General features: G+C 46.0%; 1 protein-coding gene across 2 annotated transcripts in view; it reads left to right on the top strand.

Moving 5' to 3' along the window:
* The first annotated feature begins 456 nt into the window (after positions 1-456).
* Positions 457-12,742, top strand: part of YARS1 (tyrosyl-tRNA synthetase 1) — a 29,321-nt gene continuing 17,035 nt past the window's right edge. Inside the window, exons 1-4 of one of the 2 annotated variants that reach the window (XM_032976729.2) lie at positions 457-594; positions 5,017-5,083; positions 8,369-8,515; positions 10,478-10,653. In XM_032976729.2, coding sequence (XP_032832620.2) covers positions 5,027-5,083; positions 8,369-8,515; positions 10,478-10,653 — 380 coding nt within the window. In that variant the 5' untranslated portion in view covers positions 457-594; positions 5,017-5,026. Of the gene's footprint in view, positions 595-4,443; positions 4,529-5,016; positions 5,084-8,368; positions 8,516-10,477; positions 10,654-12,742 lie in introns of those variants that run through there. The other variant, XM_032976730.2, reaches the window with a different exon arrangement.

Here is a 12,742-nt window from a genome sequence, read left to right as displayed (position 1 = left end):
GAACGTGTTGTCTATATTTATTTAAAGTTGCAGCATTTTGATGTGACGTCACATTTCTCACCCCCCCCCCCCTCGTCACACATCGTCACAAATGTCTGACCCCCCTCCCCCCATAGGTGCGTGACGTCATTTATGGACGGCCCCATTTGTGATAGCCAGGTCGCGTCTGAAAAAGAGCTATATTAGCTCAGTAGGCCTTACCTGGTAAAATAAAAAAATAGTTTAGTTTTAGTTTCAGAGACAAAAAAACTGGCTTCTTCTACATTGTAAGTTTACCGACCCCTGTGTTACACCGTACAGCCTTGCAGGGCTGCGCCTTTGCCAAATTAGAAACACAAGCCCTGTTGTCGCGCGTCTCGAACGGCATCACGCAGAAGCAACTGCTTCCGCGTCACGGGCGAACGCCGAAGAAAAATTCACTTCCGCCCTCTCCCCACGAGCGGCTTCGCTCATTGGTCGAGGCGGTCAAGTGGAGGGGGGGGCGGTGGCAGCCCCGCGCTGTGATTGGTCGCCCGTGCCCTCCACGTGTTCCGCGGAACCGGCTGATGAAACGCCTCGGATTGACGTGGGCCTTTTAAGCGCTTAGACCACCAGGTAATTCTCTTTTCACTTTAACCTTAATTCACCCACGCGTGCGTTAATTACGATTCGATATCGCCGTATGAATGCCGGTCTCTGTGCACGTGTCGAGCCGTACGTAACGTGTTCGTTATGGTGAGGAACGCGATGCTTCAGTTGGCGATTGAGCTGCAATATGGGATCCCATTCATTTTGCTATGGGCCACCACCGAAGATCGTTAATTCCCCCACCCGTTGTCGCCAATAACAACACTAAATTTAGATTTAAAGCTTTTCGTGACTGCAGTGATTCATATTCTTACAATAACAACACTGTTGGGACAAGTGCTGTTAGTGAAGGCCGGCACGTCATATCGGGCACCACCACCACAATCATCAGCAGCAGCAGCCATGGTCAATCCACTGCTAGATGAGAGCCTCCCTATCCAGGCCAGCGCGCGGTAGCTGCTTGGGCACACGAGGATTGTAGGCTTCATGATCGCTCCGTCTCCCATCGCTGGGTGGGCTGCTCGATCCTTTGACTGCCACTCCATGAAAAACCGCAACATTCGTCCGTAGCAGTAACCGTGCGTGTTGGCATTGGGGGAAAAAAACATATATATAACGGGCAGACGTTTCGGGCAATGGGCCTTAGCACGAAACATGATTTACGGCGGATTGGGTGGAGGCATTCATCCAAGAGGGGATTGACCATGGCTGATGATGACAAATCAGTGGGACACGTTAAATGCGAGTCCCGTGTATAAACCGCGTTTTTATTATTTGCCCTCATTTGCATCATTGCTGAACAGTACTTTAATCATGTTTGCGTTTGTAATTTTGGTGACAACGCAGGAGGAGGTCATTTCTTGCGAATGAGACTCATCCTGGCCTCTTGAGTTCTCGCCATGATGCAACAAAATCGCCTGGAACTTTTGAAGCCTGTGCTATGACGTTGGGCCATTGCCCGAAACGTCGTCGCGTATCTTTCCGTTCAAAGCATACTGCAGTCCCTCCATCCCTGCTGCTGTTGTTACCCATCCTAGAATCTCACGCATGATCAGGTTGCTTATGAAAAATAAGCTAATAGCTCAGTGGGCTTTACAAATAGTTCAGTTTTGTTTGTGTATTTGTAAGTGATTTGTTTACCTTTCCTATAATTTGCACTCTGTTGTAACGTTCTGACCTGCCCCTACTGGACATCTCTGAAAATTAGCTTCATAGCTCATCCCGATTCCTCCGGGATGAATTAATATTCTGATTGTGAGAACCGGAGGATTAGCTTCATAGCTCATCCCGATTCCTCCGGGATGAATTAATATTCTGATTGTGAGAACCGGAGGATTAGCTTCATAGCTCATTCCGATTCCTCCGGGATGAATTAATATTCTGATTGTGAGAACCGGAGGATTCGCTTCATAGCTCATTCCGATTCCTCCGGGATGAATTAATATTCTGATTGTGAGAACCGGAGGATTAGCTTCATAGCTCATTCTGATTCCTCCGGGATGAATGAATATTCTGATTGTGAGAACCGGAGGATTAGCTTCATAGCTCATCCCGATTCCTCCGGGATGAATGAATATTCTGATTGTGAGAACCGGAGGATTAGCTTCATAGCTCATCCCGATTCCTCCGGGATGAATGAATATTCTGATTGTGAGAACCGGAGGATTAGCTTCATAGCTCATCCCGATTCCTCCGGGATGAATGAATATTCTGATTGTGAGAACCGGAGGAACGCTGCTGCTGCTGCTGTCACCCATCCTAGAATCTCACCCAGAACCAGAGAAAAGCTGCTGCTGCTGTTACTCATCCTAGAATCTCACCAGCCAGATCCGTCAGAAAGCCGATACTGCTGTAGTCACCCATCCTAGAATCTCACCCAGATGCGGAGGAAATCTGCTGCTGCTGTGCGAACAGAGAGTGGAACAATGCGGACGTCCACAATAATGAACTCCTCCTCATTGCGAGACTCAAATATCATCACAGCCACTCCTCCTAGCTTTGATGTTCCCCCTCGAAGACACCGGTGTGACCGTCAAACACAGCAGAACATCAGCAGGCCGATGGCCACATCGCCTTCGTAAGTGGAAAATTAAAGACAAGCCACAGTGATGCGTCTGTGGCCATGCAACCAGAACTATGGACCACACGCTTGTCTGCCCTCCTTCGACAAAGGAGGAGAAACATCAAAACGACAAGAACTGACTCCTGAAGCCCCCCCCACCCCCCTCTTGTTGTGGCCAGCAACAGACCTCGACATTGGCATCTAACTCCTGAACATATTTCCATACTCAAGAACAGAAAATGTTGGATGAGGTCATTAACCTGCGTGTGTTCCCTGTGTAACCCACGTGTTCCCCGTTCTGTGTCTCAATGTAATTTTATATCGTGCATCTCTCCACGCTTCTGTTTAGTTTGTGTTCCGTATTGATTAACGTTCACTAATAACGGCATTTAATGATAACTAGCAACCTGGTCGTCCCTTGAACGTGGCATCCTGCCAGCCAGGATATATTTTTTTTGTCTAATATCTTACGGCAATCTTATTGGTTCTTTCGGTAAAGTCACGTAGAATGGAAATAAAATAATCAAAATAAAACATTTTTTATTTAAAGCTTTCGTGACTGCAGTAATTCATATTCTTAGCTCTTTCGGTAAAGTCACGTTGGAGGGAAACAATAAAATAATAACATATATATAAAACAATAAATTTCTCACGACGTTTCGCCCATAATGCAAACGGTCATCATCAGGTGTGAAAAAAAACAACCTGATGATGACCGTTTGCGTTATGGTCAAAACGTCGTGAGAATTTTTTATTGTTTTATACATATTTTATTATTTTATTGTTTCCCTTCAACGTGACTTTACCGAAAGATCTAAGAATAAAAAATAAAACGTAATAAAATAAAATTCTCACGACGTTTCGGCCACGACACAAGTAGCATTCCTCAGGTGAAGAAACAGGACTGTCCGGAAGACAGCGCTTGAGTGAGCACTGCCAAGCATGGACAGCGTCTTTTAAGCTGTGTGGGAGGGAACAGAGCGCCTTGACAAAGGAGTTAACATATAAATTAGCATGTTGCTGGGGGATTAGCATGATGTTGGTGTGAGGGATTAGCACCACGGAGAGCGACGAGCTATGTTCAGACGGACGAGGGGAGGTGGGAGAGGAGTTTACATACAAATTAGCATTACGAAAATTTGCAGCCCGTTTTTCAGTCCACTGCTGGATGGAAGCCTCCCCATGCTTTGTTAGTCATGGGGAATGTTTCACCCGATAATCTTTTGATTGATTCATTGAGCCATACCCCACTCAAAACAACATTTTAATGTTAATAGCGTTCACTGCGTTAGCAGTGGTGCACAAGCGCAAATAACTACGGAAACTGAACACGTTTGTCAATAGCAACACTGTGTGTGGGGCCTTTAGAGGAAACAAATATAATGGCCCTTCTAAATGTAGTCTTCTTCGATGTGCCATGAAGAAGGCCCGTTGCTCGAAACGTTGCCTGTATCTTCTTTGGTTCTTTCGGTAAAGTCACGTAGAATGAGAATAAAATAATAAATTAATAAAATAACACAATAAAATTCTCACGACGTTTCAGCCACAACACAAGTGGCCTTGTATTGTGGCCGAAACGTCGTGAGAATTTTATTGTGTTATTTTATTAATTTATTATTTTATTCTCATTCTACGTGACTTTACCGAAAGAACCAAAGAAGATGAATCCTTGCAGTCACGAAAGCTTTAAAACGTTGCCTGTGCTATGCTTCCTTTAAGGCCACCCGCACGCAGTGCTGTTGACGGATGTGCTGAGCTCTTTGAGAAGGGGGAGGGACCAGAGTGGGGGAGGGGGAAGGTGGGGGGGGGGTGAAATATAAAAGAGGAAGCCCAGTCTGGTTCAGATTTTACTGCACAACTGAAGTTAACCCTGGCCGGGAATCAAACTCACGTCTCCAGGTTCGTAGAGCCTTGTTTTTGGGGTTGTTTTTTTATATGTCTATGTATGTGTGTGTGTGATTTACAGGATCTGAATCTTTATTTAGACGGGAGGAGGAATCCGATAAGCCATGAAGCCCTATTTCACAGATGCCCAGTATGGGTGGCTCAGAAAGTTATACCAGCAAACAATACAAAAAAAATTATCGGAGTGCAAAATAGAGAAAATGGTAAACAAGTCACTAAATATAAAATATAACTACAGTAAAACCTTGGATTGCGAGGAGCATAATTCGTTCCGGGAACGTGTTTGTAATCCCAAGCACTCGTATATCAAAGCACTCGTATATCAAAGCACTCATATCAGTTGTGATCACGTGACACTCGCGATCCAAGGTTTTACTGTACATTAAATATGTTATTTTGAAACAGCATGTTATCTTTGATTATTATGACACATTGTTGGTGATCCATTCTGGTTGTTGTTTTGATGTTGTGTATTTTCACAGCCCTTCAATCATGGGTGAATCAATGGACGTCGACGAGAAGCTGAAACTCATCAACCGCAACCTGCAGGTAAATCTATGCACGTGTGTGCGTGTTTTTTTTTTTATACACAAGGTGCACCTAGCTTGGCACGAGCCATGCGGTAACATCACCGTCACTTAGTTGTTAGCGGCAGGTGGCTCAGCTGCCCGTTACACTCAAAAATCTAAGTTTGGGAGTTTGACTCGGCCCATTATCTCTCCTGCCGGGGGGGGGGGGTCGATCAAATTGATACCAAATCACATTATTTAACAAGATAAATTGAGTACCAATTTATGGGGAAAGTCAACAGCGGTTGTGCCGTGGATAAACACGGCCCCACCATAGTAATGTGGAATTTCCACAACTGGCTCTGCAGGGCTGTGAGCACCGATAACTCGATGCTAGTGTGATCAGGAATGCAGTCTGTGCAGTTCGTATGGTCAGGTTCTGGCTGTTTAAAATTTGCCACATTTTTTGACGGTACAGTGCTCAACTTCACGATGTGACGCTTATCGCGATTGCAGTTTCGCGTATTTTTTTTTATATCAATGGCAGTACAGGACAACTATGTAAATAGCATCAAGTTGCCACGTGGGCAAATATTTATTTTGTGTTTCGGGAAAACTGGAGGAGGAATTGAACAATTTTGTGCAGAGTTTAATTTTTGGCCATCACATTTCTGTCATCATTGTGCTGTTATTTCGTGAATATATTCTGCTCCTGAATAAAATACAGCACAACCTTGGATTGCGAGCATAATTCGTTCCGGAAACGTGTTTGTAATCCAAAGCAGTCGTGCATCAGTTGTGATCACGTGACGCTCGGCAGTACAAAGCGTCTACACGTGCTACTACTACTCGTATAGCAAGGCCCTCGCCCGTTTATCAAATTAATATTTATTTAAAATGTTTGCTCGTCTTGCAAACCACTCGCAGACCAAGTTACTCGCAAGGTTTTACTGTATTGGTAATCACGATATGACAACATTGTGCACACCGGACGAAGCGTTTATCGCGACCCGTATATCGTACGGTGTGCCGTGGCAATCCCAAGTCGGTACCATAAACACCATGGCCTAGGCTACTGCTAGGTTGACTCGGCCTAAAAAAATATCAATTTGCGTTGCAGCAGCGGTCGCGTGTGCCGACACATTTCAGCAGAAACGCTCGGCGATATCCGATGCATGTCCTGGCCTTCCTCTAGGTTGGCTCAGCCTTAAGTGAATACCTGGGGCGGTGCTGGGAGTGTCCCTGTTGGCGGGGGGTGGGGGGGGCGAGAGGTGGCCGAGTGCAGTGCGGGCCACCACCATCACCACTTAGTGTGCGGGCATGCCGGCTTTAAAACTATTTATACTAAACTCTTTTTATCTTACATTTTAAGGCCCAGTTTAACACGTAGGCTTTCGCGACCAATATTATTCATGAATACAGGTTTTTGGGTTAGATCGCGTTATTTATAAATGTGTCGTAACCCTCCACCACCCGACACGGCCAATCAGCAAAAAAGTGTCACGTTATTATGAATTTCAAGGCCCCCTGAGCTATGTGGCTCTTCTTCAGAAGCGACCTGGCCACAAATAATAGCTCAACAAAGTGGCTTTTCACGTGGAAATTTATTGCAGCCAAATACTATAAACACATGTTTCTCAATGTGGAGGGAAAAACCACAGGACCCAAAGTAAAATCCACGTGACCACGGGGAGAGATAGAGCACGCAAACTCCAAATATACAGCAGGCATAAGGGTTGAGATCGAACCCACAACCTCGTGAATACCATTCGAGATAATCAACATCTCCTAGCCACCGTGGTGCGATATTAACAGGTGCTCGCTAACTGCTCTTAACAGCAGCAGACCGTAGCGTTACAATGAGCACGAGTAATTATGTCGATGTTTGTCTTGTGGTGGTCTGTGTGCGTTCTCAATAGAGGAAGCAACTTGACCTTTATAACTTCAGTTTCGCATCGGTGAGGTCACGCTCTCGCTACGCAAGGACAAAATACCTGCCAGTGTAAACGGAACACCTCCCCCGCCCGCTCCCCTTGCCACGCCCCCTAACCCCTGCAGTGTTGTTGCTACCACCACATGAAATCCCTGCAATGCAGAAGCGAAAAACACTCGACGTCTGAAATACTTTGGCGACTGCCGTTCGGAGTTGGGGGCGTGGCGCGGCTCGTTCGCGCGCTCCAACCAAAGTTTCCGCTGTGGGTATTTGCAAAAAAAAAGATGCAAATAGAGCCGCTTGCTGAAGGGCGCCGGGAAAATGCGAAGGTTTAGGAATAGGTTTTACCCTTTTAACTGGCACAAAAACTGACACCTTTATTCAACTCTGATAATAATATGCACTGTGCATATGCACTGTGCATATTATTATCAGTGTTGTCTTTTTTGTTTGCATTCTGACTGCTTGTGTTGTGTTTTTTGCAAACATGATGCCTTGAATAAAGGTGTCAGTTTTTGTGCCAGTTAAAAGGGTAAAACCTATTCCTATATCTTGTTTCTGGCAAAGGAGGTCTCATAATGCGAAGGTTTTTAACCGACCCCACCCACCACCCATTCGCCTCCAACCCCCACGACCTGGAAAAAAAAACCGATTGAACTGCCCGAGGGGTTTGTGGCACAGTGGGAGAGTTTATTGCCTTTTGCGCTGCCGTGGCAGATCCGTAGGCTGCAGTGGGGTCCGGGAGGGTGGTGGGGCAATCGGGGCACCATAGTGGCGATAGGAGATGTCAACTTACCTCGCCTGGTATACAGGAGTTCATATTCTTGGTTCTTTCCGTAAAGTCACGTAGATAGAAAATACTAATTATAATGAAATTTTAAAAAAATGAAAATAATAGAAGCAAAAAACCCACGACATTTCGATCGCAACACAAGCGGTCTTCATCAGACGTTTTCTTTTGCTTTTATTATTTTCATTTATTTTTTTATTTTCTATCTTCGTGACTTTACCGAAAGAACCAAGAATATGAATTCCTGGTGTACAGGAGGTCGTGGGTTCGTTCCCGACCCCTGACGCCTGCTGCTGTATATTTGGAGTTTGCGTGTCTCTCTCTCATCATCATCACGGTGGCTCGGAGATGTTAACTACCTCGCCTGGTATGCATGAGGTCGTGGGTTCGATCCCGACCCCTGACGCCTGCTGCTGCTGTATATTTGGAGTTTGCGTGTCCCTGTCGCCGTGGTGGACGTGTCGATTTTTCTTCGGATTCCTCTGGTTTTTCCCGCATCCTTTTAGGAAGTTTCCAGATCTGCCTCCGGATTAGATTGGTACCGGAAAAAAATGTTGAGATTTTTAGACGACCACGGTAATCGTCACGGTGTGTGTGTGCAGGAGGTGCTGGGCGAGGAGAGGATGATGGAGGTGGTGAGGGAGCGGCCGCTGCGGGTCTACTGGGGCACGGCCACCACGGGGAAGCCCCACGTGGCCTACTTTGTGCCCATGTCCAAGATCGCAGACTTCCTCAAGGCCGGATGTGAGGTACGGCTCCTTCTCGTAACGAACGGGTGAGTGGCTGGCTGAGTGAGTGAGTAAATGGGTGAACGAGTCATTGGGTGAGTGAATTGGTAGGTGGCTGAGTGAGTGAGTGCTTGGTTGGAGTGAATCGGTGAGTGCTGGATCATCAATCACTCTTGGCTGCTACTCAACTCTGAATTCTCTCTGCAGCGAGGTAGCAACTGGGTGTGCTCCACCCCAGATCAGACTTGCGTGCTTTGCATAACACTCACCTGCAGATTAGAAACAACGATAGGGTCAACTTGTAATGCGCATAGCATCCGCTCCTTGCTCTCGTAGAGAGAGGGTGACTCAGAGAGAGAAAGGGAGGGGACGGCTCAGAGAGAGAGAGAGGACGTATCCGAGAGAGAGGGTGACTCAGAGAGAGAGGACGACTCAGAGAGAGAGGACGACTCAGAGAGAGAGAGGGTGACTCAGAGAGAGAGGACGACTCAGAGAGAGAGAGGGTGACTCAGAGAGAGAGGACGACTCAGAGAGAGAGGGTGACTCAGAGAGAGAGGACGACTCAAAGAGAGAGAGAGGGTTACTCAGGAGGAGGAACCACAAACGAGGAGCAGGAATTTCGATTTAAAGCTTTCGTGACTGCAAGGATTCATCTTCTTTGGTTCTTTCGGTAAGGTCACGTAGAATGAGAATAAAATAATTTCAATAACACAATAAAATTCTCGTGACGTTTCGGCCACAACGCAAGCGGCCGTCTTCAGGTGAAAGGTACAGACCTGTCGGGACGACAGAGCTTCAATGTACCTTTCACCTGAAGACGGCCGCTTGCGTTGTGGCCGAAACGTCGTGAGAATTTAATTGTGTTATTTTATTATTTTATTCTCATTCTACGTGACCTTACCGAATGAACCAAAGAAGAGGAGCAGGAAAGCGGCAGCAGCAACAGCCATGCGGTGAGGGATCCGGCACTACCACCAATTGCCCAAGCTCTGCGCCCCTTTATGTATTAACCCCATTCCCTACGTCATCGGTTTCATATACGTTATCGGAACGGAAACGCAACAAAAAACTAAAATAAAATAACTTCATCGTTACCGAGGCTCCCACGAGGCCAATGCGGGAGGGCGTGTGGCACAGTTTGGCGCCACCTATCGTTGAGTGCATTTGTGTCCCTACGGTTCTCTGCGGCGAGTACAGTGTCTTAAAAACAATGGCGCTACGCCTCCTCTGAATAAAATTAACGCGAAGCCAGCTGCACGTCCCGAGGTTCAGCGGTGAATGGGACCCACCCCGAAACTTGCCGTCGGCTCGGAACATGAAAGGGTGAAGGTGCTATCAGCGAGGGGGCAACACTCTATCCCCTTCATGCAGGTGGAACAGGTGCGGTCCGCATTTTTAGCGGTACCGCATTCTCCTGGTAGAGCCAGAGCTCGGCTCCTCGACTCCCAACAACCCTCGCTGCTGCCTCCGTAGTGCTGAATTATTCCGGGCAGCCAAGAGCAGCGTAGTAGCCACCACCACCACCACCGCCACTGGCTTCTGCGGCTGAACTAGAACCGTGGGATTCACTCAATCCTGGGTATCAAACCCAGGATAATAATAATAATGCTTTCATTTCATGTCGCGTCATTCCTGCAAACAGCATCCCACAATGCCGTGCTTTATTTGTATACAAGGACTAATTCCCATATACAGGGTTGGCTACGCACAGCGCAAAAGAAGCTCAACACACACACACACGCACTAAGCAAATGCAAACCCCTACTACTACCAAGCAAAATTAAACAAAAAAAATCAATAAACAAATTAAGTAATGGAACCTAAACGAAAAGTGTACAAGCAACAAAAAGTTTTCAATCAAGACAAAAAGTTATCGCAACAGAGGACGCGAATTGCTCTCGAGCGAACCGCGCGGCGTCGACCTCATCGCCTGCTCTGCCGCCGCCGCCGCCGCTGCTGCCGTTGGTCGCCGCTGGCGTGCAGGTGACGGTGCTGTTTGCGGACCTGCACGCGTATCTGGACAACATGAAGGCCCCGTGGGAGCTGCTTGAGCTGCGCACGCACTACTACGAGAGCGTCATCAAGGCCATGCTGCGCGGCATCGGAGTGCCCCTCGAGAGACTCGCCTTCGTGCGGGGCACGGACTTCCAGCTCAGCCGGTCAGTGACCTCAACGAAAACTAAACCTGCATTCCAAGCTCTTTCGGTGAAGTCACGTCGTTGAAGGGAAACAATAAAAATGATCAAATATATATATATAAGACAATAAAAATTCTCACGACGTTTCGAGCATAGCACAAACGGTCGTCGTCAGGTGTGAGAGACGTCGTGAGAATTTTTATTGTGTTATATATATTTTATTATTTTATTGTTTACCTTCAACGTGACTTTTACCGAAAGAGCTGAGAATATGAATTACTGCAGTCACGAAAGCTTTAAATCAAAATTTAAAACTAAACTGGTTTTTATCCTCCCAGGTTGGGTGAGGCCCACCGAGCTGTATATATATATTTATTTACTGCTCCTTTTTCAGACGCGACTTGGCCCACAAGTGGCTCATCGCGTGGAAATTTACAGCAGCAAAATAATTTAAAGAATTAACTAAATGGATGATAGAGGGTTTTTTTTTTTTGGGGGGGGGGGTTAGATCGTGTAAATATATAAATGTTGTGTCGTTAAAACCCGCCACCACCCGACACAGCCAACTAGTAAGGGTTGTCACGTGAACAGAACGTGCCAATTCGTCACTAGTACAGCACACCGGTTGTGTGTTGGAGAGCCAAGCCAGATTGTAAATGTTGTGGCTTGATTTCTCTCCAACACACAGATTGTAAATGTTGTGGCTTGGCTCTCCAACACACAGATTGTAAATGTTGTGGCTTGGCTCTCTCCAACACACAGATTGTAAATGTTGTGGCGTGAATCTCTCCAACACACAGATTGTAAATGTTGTGGCTTGGCTCTCCAACACACAGATTGTAAATGTTGTGGCTTGAATCTCTCCAACACACAGATTGTAAATGTTGTGGCTTGGCTCTCCAACACACAGATTGTAAATGTTGTGGCTTGAATCTCTCCAACACACAGATTGTAAATGTTGTGGCTTGGCTCTCTCCAACACACAGATTGTAAATGTTGTGGCTTGAATCTCTCCAACACACAGATTGTAAATGTTGTGGCGTGAATCTCTCCAACACACAGATTGTAAATGTTGTGGCTTGGCTTTCCAACACACAGATTGTAAATGTTGTGGCTTGGCTCTCCAACACACAGATTGTAAATGTTGTGGCTTGGCTCTCTCCAACACACAGATTGTAAATGTTGTGGCTTAAATCTCTCCAACACACAGATTGTAAATGTTGTGGCTTGGCTCTCCAACACACAAATTGTAAATGTTGTGGCTTGGCTCTCCAACACACAGATTGTAAATGTTGTGGCTTGGCTCTCTCCAACACACAAATTGTAAATGTTGTGGCTTGGCTCTCTCCAACACACAGATTGTAAATGTTGTGGCTTGAATCTCTCCAACACACAGATTGTAAATGTTGTGTCTTGAATCTCCCCAACACACAGATTGTAAATGTTGTGGCTTGAATCTCTCCAACACACAGATTGTAAATGTTGTGGCTTGAATCTCTCCAACACGCAGATTGTAAATGTTGTGTCTTGAATCTCCCCAACACACAGATTGTAAATGTTGTGGCTTGAATCTCTCCAACACACAGATTGTAAATGTTGTGGCTTGAATCTCTCCAACACACAGATTGTAAATATTGTAGCTTGAATCTCTCCAACACAGAGATTGTAAATATTGTAGCTTGAATCTCTCCAACACACAGATTGTAAATGTTGTGGCTTAAATCTCTCCAACACACAGATTGTAAATGTTGTGTTCTTGGCTCTCCAACACACAGATTGTAAATGTTGTGGCTTAAATCTCTCCAACACACAGATTGTAAATGTTGTGGCTTGATTCTCTCCAACACAACCGGTGTGCTGTACTAGTGACGAATTGGCACGTTCTGTTTATGTGACAATCTTTACTAGTTGGCTGTGTCGGGTGGTGTCGAGTTTTAACGACACATTTACATATTTACGCGATCTAACTGAAAAAAAAACAACCTCTTATGGATAATATTGGTCGCGAAAGCCATCTAAAAGTGTTTTTCTAAATGTGGAGGGGAAAGAAAAAAAACGAAGGACTCAGATAAAAATTCCATGCTACCACGGGGAGAGAGAGACACACAGA

Source organism: Petromyzon marinus, chromosome 60, assembly GCF_048934315.1.
Source record: "Petromyzon marinus isolate PM22_M1 ecotype Great Lakes invasive population chromosome 60, UKy_Petmar_22M1.pri1.0, whole genome shotgun sequence".
In the NCBI taxonomy this organism is placed as follows: Eukaryota; Metazoa; Chordata; class Hyperoartia; order Petromyzontiformes; family Petromyzontidae; genus Petromyzon; species Petromyzon marinus.
Note: the sequence above shows the minus strand (reverse complement) of the source record. Positions and strands in the feature narration are given on the sequence as shown.